The sequence below is a fragment of the Phodopus roborovskii genome, unplaced genomic scaffold (assembly GCF_943737965.1).
Source record: "Phodopus roborovskii unplaced genomic scaffold, PHOROB, whole genome shotgun sequence".
Taxonomy (NCBI): domain Eukaryota; kingdom Metazoa; phylum Chordata; class Mammalia; order Rodentia; family Cricetidae; genus Phodopus; species Phodopus roborovskii.
Window position 1 is genome coordinate 28,587,600 of NW_026126470.1, and position 26,359 is coordinate 28,613,958.

A 26,359-nucleotide genomic window follows, 5' to 3' on the forward strand; every position below is an offset into this window, starting at 1 on the left:
GGGTGCTGGTAGGAGCCATGAGACCCCGCACCAGCTGGGGACCTCACCTGACACATGACTGGCCATTAGCCTACTTCCGGAGGAACTTTGCAGAGCCCCAATCCCAGTGTACCACAGGAGCCTGCAATGATGGCCCCTGCAAGCTCCCTGGGTGAACAAGGAAGGGTTTTCTTTCCCTCATTCATGATTTAACCCAGGAAGCTACAGGGTTCCCATCTCTGAGGGGTTTTTCACATCCATCTGATTCCTTCTTAGACCAGGTGAGAACCTGAGAATTCAGGGTAGGGCTCCTCTTAGAGAGGCTGGAGGGCGTGCTGTCCAGTGTCAGTGCGTGAGGTGCTGTGCTGTAGAAGCAGCCGGGGGGGGGGGGGTACCGGCTTCACAAGGCACACGCTCACCTGAGCAAAATACAACTTCATCTCCTTCCCCAGGAACTCAGTCTTATGCAGCTGCAGCCTGGCATCAGCTGCAGACAAGGGGTTGCTGAAGTTTATTCGGACACGCTTGAAGCTCTTAAAATACTGGAAGGTGATGTCCTTGTCATATGTCCTGAAGAGGGATTCAAATTTGGCCTGGAAAAAAAAAAAAAAAAGGCCGATAAGAGGGTCTAAAATTTACCTATTTTCTGCCCTAGTCATTGCCTTCCTTGTTGAAAAAAATCAGTTGTCATTTCAAACACACACACACGCACGCACACGCACACACACGCACGCACGCACACACACGCACGCACGCACGCACACGCACACGCACACACGCACGCACGGGGGGGGGGGGGTTGTGTTGTGCTGTGTGTTTGGTGCTGGGATGCTGGGGTTAAGGTTTTGGAGGCCTTGCGTCTGGCTAAGCACATACACCACCGTTAGACTAGCTCCGATGATCTTCTTAGAAGAGACAATTGTCACTCCTTTTAAAAGTGTCTAGCCAACTTCACCCAGAGTGGATACTGTGTGTGTTCTTCAAATAGTGCTTTCCTTAGGGCTCCAGGTCATGCAGCACATTTGAAGGGCTGGCGGGAGAGCCTCGGTAAAAAACGGAAGAACTAAGGAACAACCACCTTAAAAGAAAGTCTTACCATTCCTTAAAGGGAGCTCTTTGCGAACTCCCGCTGCGGTTCACCTCACTCTGTTAGTTAACTTTTGAAAGAGTACCGATTTAACATTTAATGTGCAGCAAACGGGCAGCAGGCGCCTGTGCTCTCTTCCACGCAGGCGGCCTGCACGCTGCTGTTGTAAGGGCTGTTGAGGATTGGGAAATATCATGAGCTGTTAGCGTGCAGAGCCCAAATTCTGGGATTACAAACTTGGCTCCTGGCTTCTGGAAAAACCTCATCAGCCGCCTAGGAAAGGCCGGGAGCCCCACCCTCTCCTGCAGCGGTGTGTGGGGATGGGCCTGCACCTCCTGGGGACTCCGGGAAGATCCTGGGAGCTTTTAGACGCCAGGTGGTTTCCGAGTTCCCTTCCACAGGCTGAACAGTAGACAGTTCGTGGGGACATCTGAAGGTGGGTGGTGGGTGAGGGTGCTGGCGTGGACCCTGGGTCCGAGCCCTGCTCTCACGCCTGCAGAGGTGGACAGCCGGGGAAGAAGAGGGGACAAGCCTGTCCTGGAAACCCTGAAGGGAGTGCGTGGGACTAAAAGCCCAAAGGTGGCTCTTCACCTGTCCCAGGCGGGGTGCAGTGCGTCTCCTCCAGGAGGCAGGTGCCTAGGAGAGCCTGGCCATCTCCCCCTCCCCCCTCATGCTCTACAGCCCAGGAGCGATTCTGTGACTTTCCCACTCACACAGCTGACATTTGACCTGGATGCCACCTGCTGGTGATCCGCTCCTGATCTCTTAGGCACTGAGCAAGGAGCCTCGGTAAAGCCAGGATTTGCATGACCTCATCAGTAGGCACTGTGACTAACTGTAGTTCTGAGTTATGGTTCAGAATTTGGGAGAGATGACTTGGTGAATATTTTTAGAGGGCAAGTCAGGGCTCAGAACCAGAGCATCAGAGAACACACATTACTGCTAAATCCACACACTTACAAAATAACCTCAGAGCATGAGAGAACACACATTACTGCTAAATCCACACCACCAAACACTTACAAAATAACCTTATTTGTTCTAATAGTAGATACCCAGCTGTTAATACTCGCTGTATAGGATCTTTACTTAAGTGTTTCTTAACTATCAGGCTAATGCTCAGCACATCAAGCCTGTTGTGTGTCTATGAATAGAATGTGTTTTATAATCAAATTAAAAAGCTACTGTCCCAGTCTTCCAAACATTATACACAATTAGCATACCACACAAACACCATCCCCACAAACAGGACATATTCAATATCCATTCATATAGGGTTCTTATTAGAGATCAATTACTTACTATTACTCAATGGCTTGATAGTAACTAATGAAAAAAAAAAAACCTCTTATGCTTTTCCCAAATAGAGAAGAAACGTATAGTGATTAAGATGACTAATTATCTCTGTGAGAGCTGCTACCTCATCCCACACTGAGTTTTAATATTTGGTATGCCTGCATTTTTCTCTAGTCAGAGAGATCTGGAAGCCGGAGGCAGACCCTTGCCATTACTGCAAACATGCAGTCCATTCACAGTGTGTATTTCCTACGAGGAAATCCGGTAATTTGGATCCCCAGGGTCCAGAGCTGGCAGCAGCCTCCCTCTAGGGTTCACAGGAGCCAAGTGTTGTCATACATAAATGTCCGCACCTCCCGCACACATAGGGGACCCGGGAGCGTCCAAAGCCGGAGCGTCCAACCCCCTTCCCAGCTAATCGGAAGCTTCAGGTAACAGCTTCTGATTTTCAAGACTCTAAAATACTCTAAGGGTAACTTGATAAATCCCACAAGAGAGCCACCCACCCCTGAGAATTTCGGCTAATTGTCCCAATTAGCGGCTTGCTTGGAAAATGGTCGAAAATCATGGGTCGCCAGAAGCCTTACCCTGGTTTCACTTTCGCTGAAGACATCACCGTTTGCCACACAGGCAATCAGGGAGCTAAAATTGTAGTTAAAGTCCCTAAAATGCATTCTGCTTTCTTACTGGGCAGACGCTAACGACTCAGTCACACTCACTCTCGAAGTCAAGCCCCAAGCTGGAGGTTCCTTTGCAAGAGACCAGGGGTCCTTCCTCCAGCAGGGGTTTATAAAGCTGCTCTCAGAGGTCCAGCCCCCTGGGGGTGGGGAGGGCTTGGCTTCCCGAGCATCCTGTTTGGACAGCAAATTCCTGAGTCGAGTCCCGCATGCTCGCAGGCAGACAGGGACAAAGTGTAAGTTTCTACTGGAAAGAGGTGACGTCAACACCTTAGTCATTTTCCCTATGCTAATTACCTTTGCTCAGAGGGTGGAAAAGGCTGCCCAGCCGAGGTTTGCTGAGCTCCAGAGCTTCACCCGCCCCAGCATAGTTCCCACTGGTAGTAATTCCACTCAGCCCAGACAACGCGCTTCTGGGGCTGCACTGGGCGGGCCCTGCTTAAGATGGAAAATGTTACAGCAGAGAGGGACCAAGGTCTGAGGCTGTAAACAGCAATTACCCTCCAGGGAGTCCTTAGGCTTTAAGAGACCTGGAAACCAAGTCCTGGGGAGTTGCTCGCCCTGAAAAACCTCAATGGATGTTTCTTGCTGGGCATCAGAGAAACATTTTGAAATCTGTCTTGGTCAGTGAGTTCTGTTTTTTAAGAAAAAAGTAGAGTTTGTTTTGAAATGCAGGTTTTTTTTTTTTAACCTCCTCCCCAATTGTACTTTATTGGATCAATGTCCCAGTTCTCAGTGGGATGGTGGGACAGACACCCAGGATTCTCCTCTGAACAACTTCCTGACTGGCGTGGAGGGCCAGGGATGGACAACTTAACGCACGTTTCCCAAGGAGCACATTGCCCTCAAGTTGATGCCCAATGCCAGAGAAACAAAGTCCCACAGAGAATCTGGCTCTGAAGCTGAGGGGTAACCCTGTTCAAGGACTACACGCTGCTTTCTTTTTATCAAAAAGGGAAGAAGAGATGGAAAACATGAGTTTGGCAAGCAAGTCTCGCCAGCCTCTGTGCCCGCAGGGTGTGGCATGCTGGGTACAGACCACCGCACGCACATCCAGAGCGCCCAGCTCCTGCTTCTAACTACCAGGCTTGGGCACTCAGTCCTTTCCACTTGCCCCAACCTCATGAAAGCATTCAAGGTACTGACGCCTTCTCTCGCCAATGTGCAGACTCAGCTTCCACGTGTCCAGAAGTCAAGCCATTCTCTCCACACTGAAAGCTTCCCTCAGAGCTCTTCTGAAGTCAGCCAGTAATTACAAAGAGTATATGCAACAAGAGCGAATGGGAAGCTCCCTCCACCAACAAGAGCAGCAAGCCAAGGCTGCCCAGATGAGCGAGGGTTGCTTAATTTCAAAGCCTGGCGCCTCGCTGCCAACTGTGGGGTTATGTAAGAAACCAGTTATGGTGTTTGCTTTGCCAAATCACCCAGGGCTGCCAGTCCCCCAAAGACTTAAATGCGTTTGTTTATTCTAAAAAACGTTTGGTGCACCGAAAGCAGGTGTGTGTTAAACACCCATGGAAATGGCAGCTTTGGGTGGCGTGGAGAGAGCCGTGCCCTGGGCTGCAGTGCATCACACCCCTCCTTCAAGAAGCCCCAGACAGGCTGCTGCCTCTCGGCTGCCCTCCCCCACTTCCCTCTTCCATCTTCTCCTAGAGCCCACCTTGGCAAAGGTCGAGGGGATGGATCAGAGGGAGGCGAGGAGCCTGCTTTCATGATGCTCACACATGTGTACGCAGACCAGAGAGCAACCTTGGCCATTTCCCAGGAATCATGCACTGGCCTGGAGCTTGCCTGTCCCCCTTCCTTCTGGGCTGGGATGCAGACACCTGCCACCGGCCCCAGACTTTTCACAGGGGTTAGTGCATGCGCGGCAAGTGCTTTTCTAACGGAGCTGCCTTCCCAGCCCCTCATTTTTGTTGTTGCAAACGATGTCATTATGCTCCAGGTAAGTTTTGCAGGCAGAACTGGGCCATTCCTGTCCAGCAGAGACAATGCAGCTGGCTCACTGAAGTTTACAACTTTGATTGCATTATGTGAATGAAGACAGGGGATAAGGGACATCAAGGTAAAAGAGTATTGCTCAAGTCTTCCTCACAGAGGTGATAGATACATCTTCCACTAAGCTGTCCCTGAAGCCGCACAAAACATGTCATTCTGTTCCCGTGTCTGAATGGATTGGCTTCATCTAAATCAAATTTCTCTTGGTGAATGTGAGGCTCCCAGTTGTCATTCAGGAACAGGGGCTGCTTCAGGTGACAGCTGGCATTATGCAGGGACACTGGAACAGGGTGACATCCAACAGTGAAATCACTGGTCACACAGTGTCCCAGAACCCCGGCCTAGCGGGGAGAGGGCACCTCGGCTGTGTCAGCAGAGGTGTCCTTGGCTGCAGCTCCAGGGACGTGGGGCCGACTGGAGGCATCCGTATTACCTGGGGAGCCTGGCTCCTTGGGAGCACTCAGGTGCCGCCTGGGGGCCCATCTCTTTGGAGCACCCTTGTCTGTGGAGCACCCTTGTCTGTGGAGCACCCTTGTCTGTGGAGCACCCTTGTCTGTGGAGCACCCTTGACTGTGGAGCACCCTTCTCTGTGGAGCACCCTTCTCTGTGGAGCACCCTTCTCTGTGGAGCACCCTTCTCTGTGGAGCACCCTTCTCTGTGGAGCACCCTTCTCTGTGGAGCACCCTTGTCTGTGGAGCACCCTTCTCTGTGGAGCACCCTTCTCTGTGGAGGAAGCATGGTTTCACACCTGTGTCACTTCCCAGAAGGCTGTCTCTTCCTTGCGAACCTAGATTCCTAAAGCTCCTGCAGGGAAATGCATCACCCTTAAGTCATGACCTCTCCTTACCAAGAAGAAAACTGGTCAACACATGCACTTTTAAATTAATTAGCTAATTAATTGAGGCAGGGTCTCTCTGTTTAGTCCTAGCTGTCCTGAAACTCACTTTGTATATCAGGCTGGCCTTGAACCCGAAGACCCTCCTGGGATTAAGGCGTGTGCCACACCTGGCTGTTTTTGAAACAGACAGCACATGCAGTTTAGAGGTGCACACTTCTTGCCTGCATGTCCCTTGTGGTTTGGGAGACAGGTGCATTCTTTTGGGACAGGGTTTCATGTATGCTGGGCTGGCTTTGAAGCTCTGACCACCACCTTTACTTCCAGAGGGCTAAGATTACAGACATACTCCTCTATGCCTGGTTTATGTGGGACTAGGGACCGCACCAAGCGCCTTGTGCATGACAGGCCAGTACTGTACAACTGCCCCCCCCACCCCAGCATTATTGATCCTGATTTGCTAGTTAATGGGGAGGGGTTGAGGGCAACAGTACTCAGGACAGGAACGAGGCCGAAGCTGAGGAAGTAACAGTGTTGCGGTCTATTCCATGCTCTTCCATGGAACCATGGGCCCCCATGGGAGCCGCTGCAGCTTGCGGCCAGGCCAGCAGTTCCTGAGAGGGGGAGCTGCTCTTCAGTGAACGCCCCCCCCCAGCACTTGGAAGCATGGCACAGGGCTGGGGGACCTCAGAGCTCGCACTGTGAGAAACCCAAGGAGCCAAACATGGTGCCAAGGAAGGTGTCACAAAACCGAGTCACCTGAGAGGGGCCACGCTGGGGACAGGTGTGTAAAACCACGCAGGGCAGCTGCGAGAGAGGGCGCTGCAACCCAAGGGAGGGGCGGGGCCGCACACAAGGCTGCGTCTGCAATCATGTGCCTGTCTTGAAGGCCGAGGCCTTTTTATTTTACTTATGTTCATTTTGTTTCAATCCTTTGGAAATTATCTAGGGCCTGTAGCCTTTCCTCAGACAATGTGGTGGGAACCAGCCATCTTCTACTCGTCTTTACTGTTTTCTAGTCAAAAGTCATTGTAGTCGACTGTGAGGAGAGGGTTCATGGACTCAAGGTGGAAACCGCCTATCCATTCTTCAAAGCCCATCACAATGGTCTCTGCTGATCAGCTAAATGCTCTCTCCCTCCATTAACCCTCGTCACCCCTGGGCTCGCATGTCTCCTTGGCAATCTTGTGAAAGCTGTGAGCTAGGCTGCTCCCCGCCCAGCTCCTCTGGGAGGTCAGAGTTCATCACTCAGGGCAGTGCACCAGGGAGAGGACCCAGGCTGCAATGCAGAGCACCGGAGTGAAGGCTGCAGCGAGGTGGCGTTCCCAGATGCACTGCCCACGGCCTTGCTGTGGAGGGGTTGCCAGGAGCAGCATGCACTGGCCTGCAGCATCCTCAGGGATGGGGGCCTCACCACACAGATGCTTGGGGGCACCTCGGTTTCCATGGGGCTGAGGCGGGGCCTCTGTTATGTGGTAACCCATGTATAGAGTGTAGAAATCACATCCTTGGCAGGCAGAGCATCTTTACTTAAGAGGCTGTGATCAAAACATTCAGAGCCTCAAAGGTCTTGGGTGTGGGGCTTTTACAGGGTCTGCTGGGAGCCTGCAGCCAGGACAGGAAGCGGGGGAGGGTGATATGGCACCCACAGCCTTCTGATACTTTCTACATGTCTGACCTGCCGGCTACATGTGGGAAATGAGGGCACCTGGAAGTCTGTTAGCAGCAGACTCGATGGCAATGCCTTGGTAGGGTTCCCACAAGTACCCAGACTGCGGGGAGTTGACACCTAAGCAGCAGTGTGGCCAGGGTTCTAGAAGAGACCACCCTCCTCTTCTTTAGACTTCCTGATGGGCATTCATATTGAAGAAAGGAACTGTTTCTGGTATATCCCCGCCCCTCCCCCGCTGTGTGTGTGTGTGTGTGTGTGTGTGTGTGTGCGTGCGTGTGTGCGTGCACGCGCGCGCGCTGCGATTCGAACCGATGTCCTCTGTAAGAGCAGCCGGGGCTCCTAACTATCCAGCCACCCCTCCAGCCCCGCAGTGTCTTTAAAAGGGATTTCTATTTTGGGTCAGTTTTAGGAGCACTGGGAACGGTGTGCAGTGACCACGTGTGGGCTCAGGGATCTATTGTTCTCAGTATCGTCTTATTACCGGTAACAATCTGCTTGGTCAAAGGGAGCGAGGACTGTTTCTAAATTCTAACTATGGTGGATACAAATGTGCGCCAAGTGCATCCTGCTAAAAGGGGAAAGGCTAAGCTAAAATTTTAGTAGAGGTGAAGTTGATGGTCAGTGGAAACTTAAAGTGAACATGAAAATTACAACCATGAGAGAATTCTCATGAGAAGGCAGGAGAGGAGAGGAAGGGAGGAGGAGGGGGAAGACGGGGAGGAGGGGGAAGAGGAGGAGCTCAACCCTCTCTCCTCACAGATCTTCCTCTCTTGCTAGCTAAATTCATTGGCGCCTGTTTCCTTATTACTGCAGCCTTCCCTGGACACGTAAAGATTCCTTCCTTCTGCTACTTCCTGGAAAAGCACTGCTTGCAAAGTTTAGGAAGAAAAAACACCTCAGGCAAATCAGAGCAGTCCTAACCACCTGGCGGCCACCCAGGGCTAAGGGAGGCAGCACAGATTGGGTGATTACAAGGCCAGAGCTGCCGCCACCAGCCTTTCCTGTTTGGCGCTTTTGGGTCTGGTCCTCCTGGACTCGCTTGCTTCGATGGCCATTTTTAACTTCAGCCCTGATGTGGTCCTCACCCAAAGACAGATGCCGGCACGTCACACAAAACCTGGGCTGGGCCTGTGGGGACTGACCATGTGTTCCCACGGGCCCTGTTCCGGGAGGTTACGGAGCTATTAGCCGGTGAGATGAAGCCGGGGAATACAGGCTACTGCGAGGGTCTTCTGGGGGCCACCACGCCCTCTCCTGCAGGCCTAGTTCTCTGCTTCCTGTGTTGCTGCATCTCAAGGCTTTCTCTGACCCCCAAGCCCCACCCCACCCTGCCCTTTCTGTTCTTTCTGTCTGGCATTCCGTAAGGGCGGTAAGAAGAGGCATGGACAAGGGCCATAACGGGGAGTGGACAAGAATCAGAGCCTCGTTGTTCACAGCCCCTACAGAACAAGCTGGGATACATGGAAGCATTTGGGGGAGGGCTGAAGGTAGTTCCAGGATGAGATCTTGTAAAGATTTAAGTGGATGAGTGTTCTGTCTGTAACTACATATGTGTCCAGTGTCCATGGAGGCCGGAGAAGGACATTCGTGGAACTGGAGTTGCTGATGGCCATAAGTCGTCATAGGGTCCTAGAACCCTGAACCTCTCTCTAAGAGCAGCAAGCGCTCTTAACTGCTAAGCCATCTCTCCAGCCCCCAAGGTTTTTAAAAGATGGAAAACAAAAACAAAACCAAAAACCAAAAAACAACAACAAAAAAAAAAAAAAAAAAAAAAAACCCACAAGAACAAGTGATCTTGGTAAGACAGCATTTTAAACTGAGTATTTACCTCATAGTTGATCATCATCTTATGTTGAAAATAACTATAAAACATCATTCAATCTGGTTTTTATCTTAAGAAACATCCCTTGGATGAGCCAACATTCTGAGAAATGGTCATGGAGTCTCTATGATGCCCTCACCGGCTATAGGAGGGGAATTATCAGGGATTAACTTTGTCAGCTCAATCAACCAGCTCTTCCTGGTTCCCCCACAAAACAGGTCTTGTATGAGGGGTATTATGGGTGAGTGGTGCGGGGCAGGCCCAGGTGAATGACGACAGCTACACTGTGGTCCTGGCCCCCGTGGACACCTTTCTAACGGTGTGTGTGTGTGTGTGTGGTCCCAAGGATGGGGCAGGAGGGGTGGGCTTTGCTACCCCATGTTGTTCAGGAGTGAGTACAGTGGTTTCCCCTCAGCTCAGGTGATTGCCAAAGATGGCAATATCTGAAGGAGGCCAGGGGGTCAGCCTTCACTCCTGAAGGGTCAATGTCCCTGTTCCCAATTGGCCAAAGACGGCATGGGTTCACGGAGATGGGAAGGGCCACCATCAATCACCTGACAGTTCTGACACACAGGGCATGGTTTAAACCACAGGAAAGCTGCCAGCACCCATGGACATTAGCTCATCTACCTAGGTAAATAACTTGAAAGGAGGTGGATAAAGGAAGTCTGGCCTTCTGGTAGTGTCCTCTGAAACCCTCAGGTCACTGTCAACTGGTTAGTGTTAATGATAATGACTAATAGTACTATTGTGACAATTTTGGTGAAGAAAAAGAACATAGTAAATAGAAATAATGAGGAAGACTGCTGTGTTTCTCTTGTGGTTTACTGTATTCACAAAATTTCCTCAATACATATCGATTACTTTTTGAATAACAAAAAGGATTTTTTTTCCTCCTTTCCCTACTCGATGCTGTATCTTGACGGTCAAGGTTAGCAGATATGCTACATAAAGTTCAGGGTTAGAAGACCGATGTGGCATTAGGGCCATAAGTTTACACTGCACTTACTAGTCAACATTCCTCAACTTGGTAATTTCTTCTGGTCTTGTGTGCGTGCACATGGGTGCGCGTGCGTGCGTGCGTGCGTGCGTGTGCGTGTGTGTGTGTGTGTGTGCGTGTGTGTGTCTAGGCCAGAGAACTTATCCCAGCTGTGGTTAGTCCCTCAGCAGTATTATCCACCTTGCTTTCATGACATAGGGTCTCTGTCATTGACCTGCAATTCACTAAGTAGGTTTGGCTGGTTGGCCAGATGGCCCCGGAATCTGCCCATGCTTGCCCTGCTAGCACATACCACCATGCTGTTTTCTGTGGTTTCTGGGGTCAAATTCAGGTCCTCATGCTTGCAGGCAAGCAAGCTCTACTGACTGAACTGTTACCTCAGCCCAAGCTTAGTGTTTTTAATATATTCATATTTTGTATGGTCAGTCATTGATTTTTTTAAAAAATCCTTTCTCAACCAAAAATTTTACCAGAACTATTTATTTGACTTAAAAAAAAAAAAAAACTGTTCTACAAACCATCTTTAATGAAATATGCAATTAATGAGTTGTGTTGGCTGATGTGTGTGGTGATATCTTGCTTGTACAAATAAGGCTTGTCTGAAGAGCATAGGATGGAGCTGCCACTAGCTAACCATAGAGGTCTGGAGGTCTGTACAGACAGATAGATAGGAAGTGAAATGTTGGGTGGAGAGAGGTTGTATTCGGGGAGAAACAGGAAGTCGCCCTCTTTTCCCCTGGGAAGCGGATGAGGTAGAGGTGGTTGTGGCTTGCTCCTTCTCTCTGATCTCTCAGCATTTTCCTCCATGGCTGACTCCGGGATTTTTATTAAAATCACTAGATTTTCCTGTGATGTGTCACAGGTAGCTGGGCCAACCTCTGCATTAGTGTGAGCAGACCTCAGAGCACAGAACATTCTGCCGACGCCAGCATGGGGCTCAGTGAGCATCCCACACCCACTGGAAGGGCTGCCGTGTGGACACGGCTCGAGTCTTGTTCACCTGTTTCCACTTCTCTAGAGCTCTGGGATCATGCTGGCCACCCACCCCACCCCCGCCCCCGCCCCCACCCCCGCCCCCGCCCCCTCGGAATCACTCTTCTAACAAGACTGGAATGTTACCCAACAAACTTTCCCCATTACAGCACTAATGATAACAGCTGTTTAATGTGCAAAGCCTTCTAAGAGAATTTGTATTTAATCAGCAAATTCTGGAGATCAAAGTCTCAACTCCAGGAATGTATTGCTAAAGGGAACATTCCAGGCGAGAAGTTAGTTACAGAGGAAAACTCCCAGGACCTACATCAGTCAGGCTTTCAAGTCTCAAAGAAAGTGATGAATTTGTCCATCCAACTATCACTGACTGTAGATCTGTTGTGTGTTCTAGTTTGCTTTTTTGTTGCTGTGACCAAAGGCAACTTGGGGAGGAAAGGGTTTATTCCAGGTCAAAATGACAGAAGTTAAGACAGGAACTCAAGCAGAAAGGGAACCAGAAGCCATGCAGGGTGTTGCTTGCTGGATCTCTTATGAAGGCCAGGCTCACTTCCCTAGGATGGCATCACCACAGGGGCTGAGCCCTCCCACTTCAACTGGGAGTCAAGACAGTCTTTCACAGACATGACCTCAGGCCAGTCTTGTTGACACAATTATTCATCTGAGGTCCCCTCTTCCCAGGTGACTCTAGGTTGTATCAAGTAAAAACTAAGAAGCACGCCTCTACTTAACTACGAGCAGACTAAGCTACATACTCCAGACACTAAAACTCCTTCACAAGCATTTGCTGAAGGGCACATAGCACCTAGTACAGGCTTTCCCCGGAGACTCATACGGCAGGAAGGCTCAGTTACTCCTTCCAAAATCTCCCAGCCAAATCAGTCAACAAAACCAACCTACCACTGCCAGGCACGCTTTTTGTCCATACAGGGGTTTAGATAGAGAAACGGCTCAGTTGGTGAAGTTCTTGCTTTGCAAGCACGAGGATCGGAGTTCAGTACCCCAAACCCATGTGTTTTTTTTGTTTGTTTGTTTGTTTTTTGTTTTTTTTTTCCAAATGTGGTGACGCACATTTGAAACCTCAGCACTTGGGAGGTAGAGAGAGGAGGCCCTGAGGCCCACTGGCCAGCCAGCTTAGCCTACTTGGCAAGTTCTAGGACAGTGGACAGTGCCTATGGAACAGCATCTAGGGTTGACTTCTGATCTCCACAGACACACGCACACACAGAGCATCTAAAGAGATCCATAGTGTTCAGGGCTTAGGTGATGGGTTGGAAGCTGGTGGTCTACATCTCAATAACCAACCAGTATGATGATAGGCTGCTCCACCTGGAGGGTAAGGGCAGGACTTAGGACGGGGAAGCAGACCCTTGCTCCTGTCTAAAAGGTTGATGCTTCGTGCAGAATCAAAGAAGCAGATGCTACTGTCTATGGAGGAGCTCGTTCACTTCACCCATGGGGGACACCCTTCACCCTTGAGTTCTGCAGTTTGGATGGTTGTGTGTTAGGACATCCTACCTCTGTATACTTTATTTTCAAAGAAAAAAGTCCACACCTGTGGTCACATTTAAAAGTGTTTTGGTAAGAACAGCAACATAAATGAATGACTGTATTAGATAAAGCCTTTTATTAGGCCATATGCTGGAACGTGGGACTGGAGGACAGTGTGTGTGAAATGGGGGTTGGGTGCAGAGCTGCAGGCCTCTGTGATAAAGATCATCTCTGGAAACACGATTTCGAAAGACAGCTGCAACACCATCCCTCACTGACATGGCCCTGTGGACCATTGCCATCCTCCATCAAGAGGCAGAGTGTGTCCACTGGCCTAGAATGGTGAGGGCTTCAGCGGATCCGGTATGGCCCCTCAGAAGTTAAAAAGCCATGCGTATCTACGTCCCAGCCTCGGGGTACTTCTCCCTCTTCAAGTACGCTGTGTGCAGCATCATGAGTGGAGGCTCTCACTTCTGGGCCAAGCAAAGCCCAGCACTCCACAGACAGACAGACAGACGCCCCCGCAGAAGCGAAACTCAGGAGCAATGCTCATGGCTTTCTCTTTCAGCTGTGAAGTTTCATTACTCTGCAGCAAGAAGAAAGGGAACATGTCCCAGATGTGCTCAAGGGGCAAGGCTTGCAGCCAATCAGACTGGAATGCAAGCATGCAGGGCCATCGACTGCTCTCCCACCTTTCTGAATAGGAGGCATGCTTTTCCACACGCCGCTGTGTGAACTGAGGGCTCCCCTGGAGGTCCTGGGAGATGGATGGTGAAGGCTTTAGGGGTGTGTGCCCCTTGGAAGAGTCTAAAGTTGGGTGGCAGTAGGTTGGGTACCACTTCCTCTCTGGATATCTTCAGTGCATACGGCGCTGTGTTAGGATGCTCTCCTGCAAGTGTATGCAGTACACTGGGTGCTTTCCCTACCCTGCTACCCTTCACCCCCCCCCCCATTGCTTATTCCCTTGACAGTTTGGCATCTATCTAAGAGCCACATATGAGAGAGAGCATACAAGGCTTATCTTTCTGAGCCTGGCCTTTGTTTGCACTTAATACCATTACTTAATAGTTTATCAATTTTCTTGAAAATGATAAGACTCTATTCTTCTTTGTGGCTGAAAAGAGCTCCACTGTATACACATCATTTTTTTTTTCTTCTTCTAGGCACTGACATCTTGCTTTCCCAGCTACTCCCAGCATGAGGCACCGTCATCGTCTTCCTATCTTCACGGGAGGAAACCTCCAAAACGGTAAGTCTAAGTAAACCTTTGCTTTTTTTCTTTTTAGAGAATTAAATGACCCGAGGCATTCTATTAATTTAAGAAATGTGATGAGCACAGGGTCGTGGATGGGAATGGGGGGGGGGAATAATGTCTTTATACAACAGGAGGCCAAACTACTACGTATACACCGGGTAGGGCTGTCTGACGTACACAACAGAGTGGTCATGACATGGACTGCAGGGACACAGCTGGGCAGGCACTCTGACAGACACCTCTTAGCTGTGGGACCCTATACAGTGCGTGCGTGCGTGCGTGTGTGTGTGTGTGTGTGTGTGTGTAATATACATGCATGCATATATATTTATAAGTTCAGGTCTTTATCTGTGAGGATGGAGTGTCACAGAACCCAGCGTATGAAGTGGCTGTGGCATTAATGGCCTTATTTCCACTCAGGGCAAAGCCCCTAGAGAGTACCTACCAATGTAGTAGTTGTTAGCATCCACACCAGTGTGACCCCTGATTGTCAGGCGGGCTGACAGGGCCCCCAGAGATGGCGGCTCTGATCCTAGAACTGTGAGCTTCCTAAGGGCAAGAGCAACCACACAGAGGGCCAAGTACACCGTGAGTTTGAAACTGGGAGATGAAGGGCTACCAGGGTGGGTGCAATGGAGTCACAGTGCTCTATAACGAGGAGAAGACAGCAGAGGTAAATAAAGGGTGCAGTGACTGGGAGACATGAGCCACTAGCCGAGGGATGTGTGAGCCTTCAGAGCCAGGGGCAAGGCACTGGCTGCTCTTGCAGAGGGCCCAGGTCAGTTTCGAGCAGCACGCTGGGGCTTACAGCCTCCTGCAGCTCCAGCCCAGCACCCTCTCCTGGCCTCCGTGGGTGGTAGAGCAGTGGGTGCTCTAAAGTGCTGAGGTGTCACTCCAGCATCCCCACCCCCTTCTGTTTGGAGGCAGGGTCCCACTATGTAGCTCCAGGAGGCCTTAAGCGTAGAGCGATCTGCCCGTCTCTGCCTGCCCAGTGCTGTCATGTCTGGACGGGCGACTTAGCATTAGCCTACTGACGTAACCAAGGGCTTCCTGCTTGTGGTTCCTCCTCAGTGTAGCTTGCCAGGGTGGTCACAACGGGAGTGACAGCTAGGCTCTGGCTGTAGTCACCGTGAACCCTGACTATAGCTGAAGTGCTCTCAGCTGCAGCCTCCTCGTCTAAGGAAGCCGCCTGTACACTCAGCAGAAATAGGTACTTACAGCAGCAGCTGCCAGGAAGCACCATGACCACCAGCCGGGGCCTGGCGGAAGGTTCCATGTGTGCCCCATCTACTGCAGTAGGTCGGACCCTACTGTGGCCCCAGACACTTACCCCCGGTGTCCATGGCTGTAACTAGGGTGGCCTGCTCCTGTTCTGTGATTAGATTAACCCACTCATGCAGATTAAGCAGGGGCGCCCCCCCTCCCCAAGGGACCTGGCCCGCCCTGGCATCAGGGACTCAGGGTGAGACCAACCACCCTGGAGACTGAGATGGGGATTCCAAGTTCCAGACTAGCCTGGGCTACACAGTGTGCTCAAGGCCAGCCTGGGCTACATAGTGAGACTGTGTCTGAAAGGCAAGTAAAAAAAGGCGTGAAACATACTCTAATTTCGGACTCTGAAGATGCCAAGGACTCAGCAGGCAAGGGATGCAAGTACCATTAGGAGCAGGGGGCAGATCTGACCATGCTGGGAGGCAGAGTCCCCTCCACGGAGCCTGACATCAGTGCAGACCACGCCCCTGCCTCTAGGCACCAGAGCATCCTGTGAGCATGCCTGGTCCCAACCTCCAGCCCTGCCAGACACCTGTCGTCACTCGTCCCACAGCAACGAAAGGCGGCACATGTATTTACTGATTCGGAAACTGTGTGGCAAGCCTTCCAGGCGACCAGTGTTGCGCAAGCTGGAACGCCACTGGTGTGGATAATTGACCCACCTGGCATAGCTCTGGCCAAACCGGATTTGTCTGCGCACATATATACGTAGATTGGCCACTGGACGCCCTGAAAACCCCAGACTAGCCCCTCTGGACATCCCAGAAGCGATGTGAGAGGTGGCAAGAGGCACAGAGCCTACCTACGGCCCCGTATGTGTGCTTCCTGACCATGCGCTATCTCTAGCTACCAGCTCAGGTCCGGTCTCACCTGTGTCCCGGATCACTGATGCTCCCCAAAGCTGCCTTCATGTCTGCCTCCCTGAATCCCAGTCTCCATGACAGCACCCCCCTATCTTTTCCAGGCTCATCCCTACTTTAATAGACAGTTAAACAGCTCAGCTCTTCTTGGAAAGCCTGCCCTGGATGCCTCATGTGGGTGAGCCCTCTGCTGGCCCTGCTTTATTCTGACTCAGATGGTAATGGGTCTAGGTTTATCCTAAAAAAAAAAAAAAAAAAAAACCCAAGTTGCCCAAGGGCTGGAAAACAAACACCCATGCTTTCACATCTAGTCCAGTTCTGAGCAGGAAGGAGGTGGCTCACTGACGACTCATCTGTTGATGGAACACCTGATGAATGAACAGCCTAGATAGCTGAGCACAGCTCACCATTTGGGAGGGTTAGCATCTTGTCTCTCAGAGCTCTGAAAACAACTTCTGCTAATGGAGGGTGGACTCCCCATACCAGGAAGGCCATTTCATAAAGGGCACCAAGGCATGCTTGGGGTGTGTGCCTGAGGAGAAAGGCCAGTGTCTTAACACTCTGAACCCTGTTCCCACTTGGTGTTCCTCAACAAAAGACATTCGGGATGAAACAGTTTCTCTTTGTGTGGCCCTGTCACCTGACATCTAGACTTGGCCCCTTACGAGCTCCCCCTCCCCCAACGCTGCTCCTCCCGATTGTCCTGAACACCAGCCACTGTCCTCTATTTGTTCCTGCAACTTCGAAGCCTTCCAGAGACTGCCAGACCTCCCTGGGAGGGCAGCCTTAGAGAATAATAACGCCGGGATCTAAAATTAAGCAGGTTGTCCTAACATGCCAAGAATAGTCCCGGCACACCAAACGCACTCATTTAATTTCTTATTCAGCAGGAAAGAATGACCTCTTTTAATAGAGAACACCTTTGAAATGTGTCATTTCAAACAGGTCCCCAGCAGATCCTCATATTGTCCACACTCAGAAAGTGGGTTGACGCACACGGGCAGGAATGACGGGAGGCTCCTATGTGAAATGCCTCACACATATAGAATGCTCTTTGGCCAACCGAGGGACGCTAGCAGCAGGGGGTTTACTAAGTAAAAGAGAGTGAGGGAAAACACTTCAGTGATTCAGAAAATGATTCAAGGCTTGGGGATGTGGCTCGGTTTTGTAACTAGCGTGACAGAAGTTCAAGGCTGACCTCAGCTACAAAGGGGTTCGAGGCTAGCCTAGGATAGTAAGACCCATCTCAAAAACAAAACAACAAAAGATTTACGATTGTTTCGGGCCAAACGAAACGATTTTGTTGTCCCCCCTTCGTTAATTAAAGCCCATTTCACAACAGTTTTCTACTCCTGCCCATTTCTAAACCAAGAATGCATCGCACACAGGCTCTAGGAGGAAATGACATTTAAAAGTTGAACTTATGGTATGATGACAATTTCTTCCTTATTTAAAAAAAAAAATAAGGAAGTCAGTTAAAAAATAGCATAGAAACTTTGTTGCAAAATAAGTAGGCTCTAACATTTACTGCTGTAATTAAACTACTTGACCCCCCCCTCCCAAACCCTCCTGTTTATCCTAGAACTCAATGGAAAAATCAAATGCTAACAAGAAGACTTGCTGCAATTCGGAAGCCAACGGCCCTGAAAACAAATGCAGCTCCTCTAGTGCCATTCTGCACACAGGTAACTGCAGCTCAGACACTGGAAGCCACAGACAACAGCCGCAGACCATGAGCTCAACAGGAGGAAGCAGGTTTAGTATAGCAATGTCGATTCCCACCATTCATATTTCACAAGAAATGTTTGATTCCATTTCAGATGCGGAAAGAGAGCATGTTTTTCCCACCAAGAAGGGAAACAGGAAAGGCCAGGGGCCCCTGGTCTATCACCATGTCCTGTGTGGAAACTGAACAGCGGGGCCAATGACTAGTCAGGAAGGCGTGAGTAGGAAAAGTGGCTGAGCAATGGGGATGTGCCGTGAGGAACACAGATAAATACTATTTGGGGGTCTCTATGTAGGAAAGAATTACACAGTATACAGGACAGGACTTGTTCCCCCAGGACCCACAAAAAGCTACACTTAGTGATGCCTGTCTGTAATCACAGCTCTCCCATGGTGGGACTGCAGGCGGGGGGGGGGGGGGTCCCTGCAGGTTAACCTGGAGGGACACAGCGGTGAACAGCGGGAAGTCCCAACCCCCAAGGCTGTCGTGTGACTTCTCATGCTCCATGGTGCGCGCACGCGCACGCGCACACACACACACACACACACACACACACACACACACACACACACAAAGATAAATAGCAACACTCACTAAAGGACACACGAGACAGCAGCTGTCCCACCAGCAGAAGCACCTAACTAAGGAACTGGCCAGGGACTCCCACCACACAGGCTCTGATGGTGACCTCTGTCACCCCAGAACAAGGGTCTCCCCACCAGAGCCAGAGCCTCTCGGGGTTGGACTACACTTTGGCCTGCCACCTCCTCCACGGCACGGATGGCCTCTCTCCTCTGTCAGCTGCTCCCTAGGAACACACTGTAGGAGATGTGTGGAGCGGTCAACCTATGTCACAGAAGCTAGGAATCCTGCCTTCCAGCACGATGGCAGTTGGCAGGCTTGAGGAAGGGACTGGGGCAGATGAGGCCTGCGGATGGGGTCCTGCGGATGTGAATAGCTCCATCCAGGAGGAGACCAGAGAACCCGCTTCCCTCCCTCTTCTCTCTCTGCCCCCATGTGAGTGCTGAGCAAAAACCCTGCTGCCTGCAGAACAGGGCGAAGCCCTCCAGGAACCAGCCATCAGAGTGACGGGAAATGCTAGTTGTGTTAAGTCAACCCGTTCATGGCAGTTTGGGATAGCCTGAGCTAAGATGCCCTCAGCTTTTAGAACCAGGTTTTAACAGTCTGTGTTCTTAACTTTCTGCTGAGAGGCAATGAATTAAGACATCCAATGTCTTCTTTTAAGTACAGCACACTTTCTGCTTTCAAATCAACACATAAAACTGACTTGCAAAAGCTGGTTATATGCTGGATAAATGAGAAATTTGTTTGCCTAGTCAGATGGCAATTCTCCTCAATAGTCAGCCGGCAATTCTCGTCAACATCTTTTTCAGCTGAGATCGCTAAAGAGGCTTTTCTTCTCCCCTTGGGGAAGCATGATTACAATGTGAGCGCAGCTTGTGAACACGTTAAAAGTTTTCTGAAACACAAGCATGCTGACTTATAACTTATACGATATTACAGTCAACAGCTTCATACACCGATATAACTGACACATTGCTTGAGATCGTAAACGCTGGTTCTTGCGGCTGTTGTTATGTGTGGCGTGTGTGAGGTGCAGACATGTGACTATGCAGATTCACACCCGTGCACACACGGATGGGGCTCAGTGGACGACACCATGTGTCTTCTCCAGTACTTTCCACTTTATTCCACGAGACAGCACCTCTCAGTGAGCCAGAAGCTAAACGCTGTTTTGGCTGGCTGCCAGGGAGCTTCCAGGATCCACCTGCTACACACACAGCACGATGCTGGGGTTGCAGCTATCAGCCGCCATGCCCAGCGTTTCCCCTCAGTGCTGCAGACTTGACCTAGTGTTTGTATAGGAAGTGCTCTAACTTTCAGCGCCACCTCCCCAGCCCACTGTTTTAACTGGAAAACACCATTCATGAAACATTTAAACGGCCATTAACTTCTAGCTACCCATAAATGAACTTAAGTTCCATCTAAAATAGGTTAGCAGAAACATGTTAAATTCTCCCTGGGTGCCAACTGAATAAAACCGTAATTCTTCAGGCTGAAGCGCACATGCTGTTCTTGCAGAGGACCTGGGATTCAGTTGCCAGCCCCCACATGTGTAACCCCAGTTCCAGAGGATCTGGTGCCCTCTTCTGGCCTTGTACGGCCCTGCACACACCACACAGTGCACATAAGCTCACACAGGCACACACATTCACACATAACTAAGTGCACATATAAAATCTTATTCTTCCAAAGGACTAGCCGAGAGAGCATGCCAGGGCCACAGTGGTGATGCGTCTCCTCCGTGTGCTTGCTTTGTGCACGTCTGATGATCACGCCCTTCATACCTGCTGAACTGGCCTGTGGGTCAGACACCAGCAGAGAAGTGTTGGCTTGGGAGCCAGTCGGGCCTTTGGCTGCTGGGTGCTGGGCTACGCCCACAGCCTCCGTCATCTGCCTTTCGGCGTCCCTGTCCTGTGGAGGTCAGCCTTTGGTCCATGAGTAAGGTGCTGTGCCCACACACGCTTGGCCTCGAGTGCTGACATAGTGTGTGGGACTCATGCCTTTGGTGGCCCTCAGAGGGTGAAAGGGGAGTCTGGCGGTAAGAGCCACACTTTGGTCAGCATGAGGTCAAAAGATGTGAAATCCTCAGGTGGGTGCCGTCCAGAACTAACCTGTGATTTGATCTAAATATTGTTTTTATTTCCTTTATAATTGCCCGCTTCCTAACCCGGTGGCGAGGTGACAGTCTAACTTGCTCTGGAGCTTAAAATCACATATGCCAACCGATTCCCTGCGGCTGCTCCAAACTACTATTAGTGGCGAGAACCCGAGACCCTAAATGACAGATCACGAGAGCAACGCTGAAACCGGCTCTCACAGCCAGGGTGGCGCTGGTGGCCTCCACACAGCGAGGCCTGGGAGGGGATGAAAAAGCAGGAGTCATGCGCGCAGACCGGGACGCCCCCGGTGGCTGCCTTCCATGCTTCCGAGTGGGGTGGAAGCCATAACCCGGCGTCATCCCGTTGCTCACTGAGCACCAGCCATGGGCTGGGCTATGACTCGGCCAAATCTCGGGTCCAGATACAACTATGACACCATTCCTTGAGCTGATGGTTCCATGGGGCACGTATGACCACCCTCAAAAGACTGTCGGGGTTACTGAGCACAGACCCAGGAGTGATCGTGATGCTCCAGCCAACATTACTGGTGGTGCTGGTGGCTGGGAAGCAGCCGCGAGAAGGTGAGGCATTTGGAACTGAGTGCAGGGCCTCACACAGAACGGGCAAGAGCTCTAGCACCAAGCAGTTATCTCTGACTCCTTTCCATCTGCATTTTGAGACAAGGTCTCACTAAGTTGCCCAGGCCGCCCTTGAACTCCTTCTACAACCCAGATGGGCTTTGAATTTGTCATCCTCCTGCTTCAGCCTACTGAGTAGCTGGGATTACAGGCTTGCGCCATAACGCTTGTAAGTGTCAAAGGTCCACTCAAGTATTTCCCAAGACTCTTAAGGAGCCAAGCCTTCCCCAGTGTGGAGGATGTCACTTGCAGGGACAATTCCAGTCTGCCATCTGCCCACTAGGACGGAGGCAGAGCGCCCTCAAGAAGGAAGTGCCAGATAACCTGACTTGAGGAACAGCTCTGTGGTCCACCATGGATTCCATGACCTTTGTCATGGGCTGAATGGCATCCCCAACTGCAAATGTTGAGAGTCTACTATCCAGCACTGTCCATGTGACGGAACCTGAAGAGAGGTCCTTTATAAGAGGGTTATAGTAAAGAGACCATTAGGGTGAGCCCTAACTCAGCCGGCCTGCTGTCATTACGGCAGACTTGGAAGGAGACAGTAAAAAGCTCCTGCCAAGGAGAAGCCACAGGAGACAGTGCCACCCACACCCACGTGTTGTTCTTGAACTCACAGCCTTCGGGAATGGGAGGGGAAAGTCCCCGCTGCTGAACACTTAGTCTATGATTTGTGTTGGTGTACTCATAATAAACTAATATAATCTCCAACGTGAGAGGCGGCAACGGTACAACGCGCACCCGTCGTGAACTAACGTCTTTATCCTCCACAAGCCACTCCTATCTACAGCTTCTCGTTTCCAAGGGGAGATCAAGAAGAAAAGGATTAGGACTCCTGGCCACCCACCCCACAGCACTAGCCACCCTCCCTCACCTGTTCAGGACTCTGCTATGGAGCGGAGGGCATGCATATTCTGCCGCCCAACACAGCCGCAACTCACTCCTACACGAGAGCCCGGAAACCCACCAGTGAAAGAAGGGGACAGCGCTGGGTCGCGAAAGCCACCTCCCCAATGCCCCTCCTGGCAGTCACTTGGAAGTCTCCTCCCTCCCCCAATGACTCCAAGGAAAGGGGCACCAAGGCTTTCAAGGCGCCCATCACACCAAGAGAGACACAGTGGATCCTTGCCACTCCGGACTCTCCCGTTCCTTTCCCAAGGGTGGGGGGGAGGCTGCTGGCCGCTCCATGGTGGAAAACTCACACAGCAATGTATCCTTGCCTGGAAAAACAGATGACAAACCCTGAATCACATTGTCCAGGACTTTAAAGTGATGCTGACTTGCCGCTTTCCATTGGAGCAGGCGAGCGGAAGGCAGGTGTCAGTTCTGCCACTCAGTGGGGCGCAAGCCTGCACTCTGACAGTGGGTAAGCTTGGTACCGGCTGCTGGGGCCCACCCCCAATGGACTCTCTCCCCCTGCTCCCTTCAGGCTGCCTTTCCTTACAGGACTCTGGCGCCTCCCTCCTGCTCCCAGGCAGGGCTGAAGGTCCCCGACCCTCCCTGTAGGTCAGCAGCAAGTCCCCTGGAGGACATCTTGGTCTGTGTAAAAACACAGTGCAAAGAAGATGTAGAGCTCAGCTCACAGCTGAGGTTCTGGAGACATTCCTACAGAGACTCTGGGGAGAGCAGGAAGAGGCGGTAACCCCTCCCCTCCAGGCTGGGGATGCAGGCAGGAAGCTCTGCTGGGCTCCCTGAGGTGAGGCTCACACTGTATCACCGGGCACAGTGTGAATGGGCAGATCCTGTTAGAGAGCACCATGGCATCTCAGGCTCTGTGTTTCCATCAGGTCACAACCCTGTTATAGGTTAGGCCCTTGGTGGAGCGACAGACACACTTGCTATATAGTCTGGCTCCTCAAGGGACCCTGAATCTACAACAGGCGTAGGCCATGAGATTGCTGGAGAAACAGAATCCTGGGCCCCGAGATTCCCAGGGGACTCCTACGAGCGTAGTGAGGTGATCAGTGCATGGCTGTGTGTGTGTGTGTACGCACGTGTGCGCACTAGTGTGCAGGTGTGTGTGTGTGTGTGAGAGTGTGAGTGTGCAGGCGTGTGTGCGCGTGTGCGTGTGTGTGGTGACAACAGATGATGAAGAACACGGAAACACCAGACTATCACAAAAGGCCAACGTGGTTGTCAAGGGTGTTAGAGTCAGCTCAAATTCCATGTACTCAGCGCCAGGGCTGGGGGTGTAGTGTCAGAGCACTTGCATAAACTGGGAATGGTGTGTGTAAGCCCGCAACCCCATCACTCAGGAACACAGGCAGGAGGATGAGAAAGTCAAGGTCATCCTTGACTGCATAGGAGTTCCAGGCCAGTCTGGGACGTGTGAGGGTCTCAAAGAACCAGAAAACGAACACGCAACTACTCATATACAGCCTCTATTCTCAGCGGAATCATTCTGTGTGATGCGCTGGTTAGAAATGTGTGAGACAAGCCAACCTGAGAGCATGGGGGGAGGAGGGGCTGTGTGTACTGCTGGTAAAGATGGGGAAGCAGCTGTCTGGACTTCATTTTCATCGACTTACATGACCAATAAAGTAATAAACTTCTTCCCCTTCGTGAGCAATTGTAGTGGTTGCCTGTACTTCCAGCATTTTCCTCTAGAGACCAGTTTTATAGGCTTCACATGACTCAAACTTTTAATCTGCCCTGTTCCCACAAGTTTTTCTTTTCTCTCTGATGGGATGAGAGAGGACTGGAATACAATGGCCTTATTCTGAATTCCAGGCTACCTGAGACACAGCACACAGAATTCTTTTCTAGACCACGGGCGTGACAACGGTAAAATCTGCCAGCCCAGGGCTGCTGAGGGAAAAAGGTCAGGCCCAAAGTTCTATGGAAGAAGTTCTGCCATTGCTAACTGCTTCTCGGACTTGACCCAGCAGCCCCCAGTGGGTTCTAGATGGACAACCAAGTCCTGGCTGGGTGTGCGGGGAGCAGACACCCTTTCCCAGTGGGGACTTGCTGGGGTGGAGAGGCCACTGGCAGCCTTTGCTAAATCAGCACTTGTCAGTTTTCTCTCAAAAGTTAGGACTGGAAGAGAGGAACAGAAGGCCCAGCCAGGTGCCTGGAGCGTGGGGACCACATGAGTCACACCATGGAAAGTCACACTACTTCCCGATGGCTCACAACCCTGCTGGCCACTGCACCAACACTCCTGACTAATTCATTCCACGCCACAGTTCCCCATGGCTGACTCACAGCCATCGTCTCCTCCTTGCCTTTCCCGGGTGACTCTGATGAGGGTTATTCCACATTTCAAAAGCTGGATAGATATAAAACCCAGAAACCCAGGCACAACTCATGAGTCCACGCCCCAAATAAATGCTCGGTCATAAAAATCCCAAGACTCTCAGTGTTCTGGGCCCCAAGGGGGCAGCCACATCTACTCCAGTGGGAGAGCTTTTGGCGCTGCATCGCACCCCAGACCCCAACTCAGAGCTGCTACCTGTGAGCCGCAAGAAGAGTGCAGGAGGCAGCAGGGGAGTTTGGAACCCAGGGACGCAGGAGTTAGGATGCAGGAGTTAGGATGCAGGAGTTAGGATGCAAATGGGCTACACCACAGCACAGTTCTGCTGAGTGGCAAGGCAGGAAGCGGCCTGCCTTAGCCTGTCTGGGCTTGACGGAAGTCACTGATTTCCTTCTAAAACACTGCCCACATTTTCAGTTGTCACTTACGGACAGGCAACTCTACCCTTGAGCCACAACACTTGGCCTTGATTTCTGTGTTTCTAGTCATCATCCTGAAAGGTGTCCCTATAGGAAGACATCAGATACTGAGAATTATGCAACCACTTTGACCTTCCTAAGAGTCACTCACTGGCTTAAATGAGTAATTACATGAGTTTATTATTTTAAAGCCCACTTTCAAATTGACTTATACATTGAGTGAAGGCTAGGTTCTGGGTCGCTGAAGCCTTAACGACGGCACAGTGCTGGGTAGAGGTCAGGAATGGGCCGCTCAGTCCAGGTGAAAGGCTAATGTGCAATCAAACAAGAAACCCAAGTGTGACCAAGGTTCCAGCCTTGATGCAGGGGGAATAAAGCAGGTGCTCAGACCGTGGGCCGCCTATCAGACAAATGAGACCATTGATTCGAATGCAAACGATGAAGGTGGAACCCTGATATCACGACACAGAACAGACAGGTCAGCCAGACAGAGCCGGCGCTGCTTCAGATTCGGATTCAAAGTGCAGATCATAAAAAGGCATCCATGGAGCCAATTTGGGAAATCTGGGAACAGAGTGGATATTTGATGACTGTATCAAAGTTACTTTGTTTTCTTATTAAAACAGAATTCTTAATGCCACACTCCTTTAGTCCCAGCACTTGGGAGGCAGAAGGCAGGTGGATCTCTGTGAGTTCAAGGCCAGCTTGGTCTACAGAGTGAATTCCAGGACTCATAGTGAGAACAACCCCCAAAATAAAAAGCAAACAATGCTGTGTACAATGGAACATGCTGCCTGAAATATGTTCAAAATTATTTCAAAGTGTGCAGGAGGGAGAGGGGTCCGTGTGCTGTCCAGGATTGAGCTTGGGATGTTAGGTGGGAGACAGGCTCACGTCAGAGCACCCTTCAGGCCTCTGTATGTGGCTGGAAACCTGCATACTAAAAAGTTACCTCATGAAGTGTAAAGGTTAAGAAAGATCCGGACAAGGCTGGCGTTGCCCACGCCATCCCCAGGCGGATGCTAAATGGACCTGTGTCTAACAGTGTTCATAATAAAATGGGGGATGCGTGAAGCTGAAATGGGCCATTTGAGTTTTAAGTTTTTCCCAGATTACAACTCTCTTAGAAACAGCTTCTTTGTACAGTCGCTACAAGGAGTGGCAAAGGTGTGCAGATTGTTTTTTACAACAATCACTGCTCAGCTGTCAGGCACGCCGTCTCAGGGAGCCTTGCAGCCCGGGACAAGAGCCAGCACACAGCTGTTTTGTCCTGTGTCACACGGGTCTAGCCAACTGCGTCAGGGGAGAAGGCACTCTTTCTGCTCTGCTGGTGGACACATCTGTCCACATGTGGGTACTTTCAAAGCTGAGAGGGCCATGCCGGAGCCATCGGGTGCAGTGA

The 26,359-nt window shown here is 51.0% G+C and overlaps 1 protein-coding gene across 1 annotated transcript in view; it reads right to left on the reverse strand.

Moving 5' to 3' along the window:
* Rcan1 (regulator of calcineurin 1) overlaps positions 1–26,359 on the reverse strand; it is a 68,117-nt gene that overhangs the window by 4,890 nt on the left and 36,868 nt on the right. Inside the window, exon 2 of the mRNA XM_051191905.1 lies at positions 399–572. Within this exon, the coding sequence (XP_051047862.1) occupies positions 399–572 (174 nt within the window). The remainder of the gene's footprint in view (positions 1–398; positions 573–26,359) is intronic.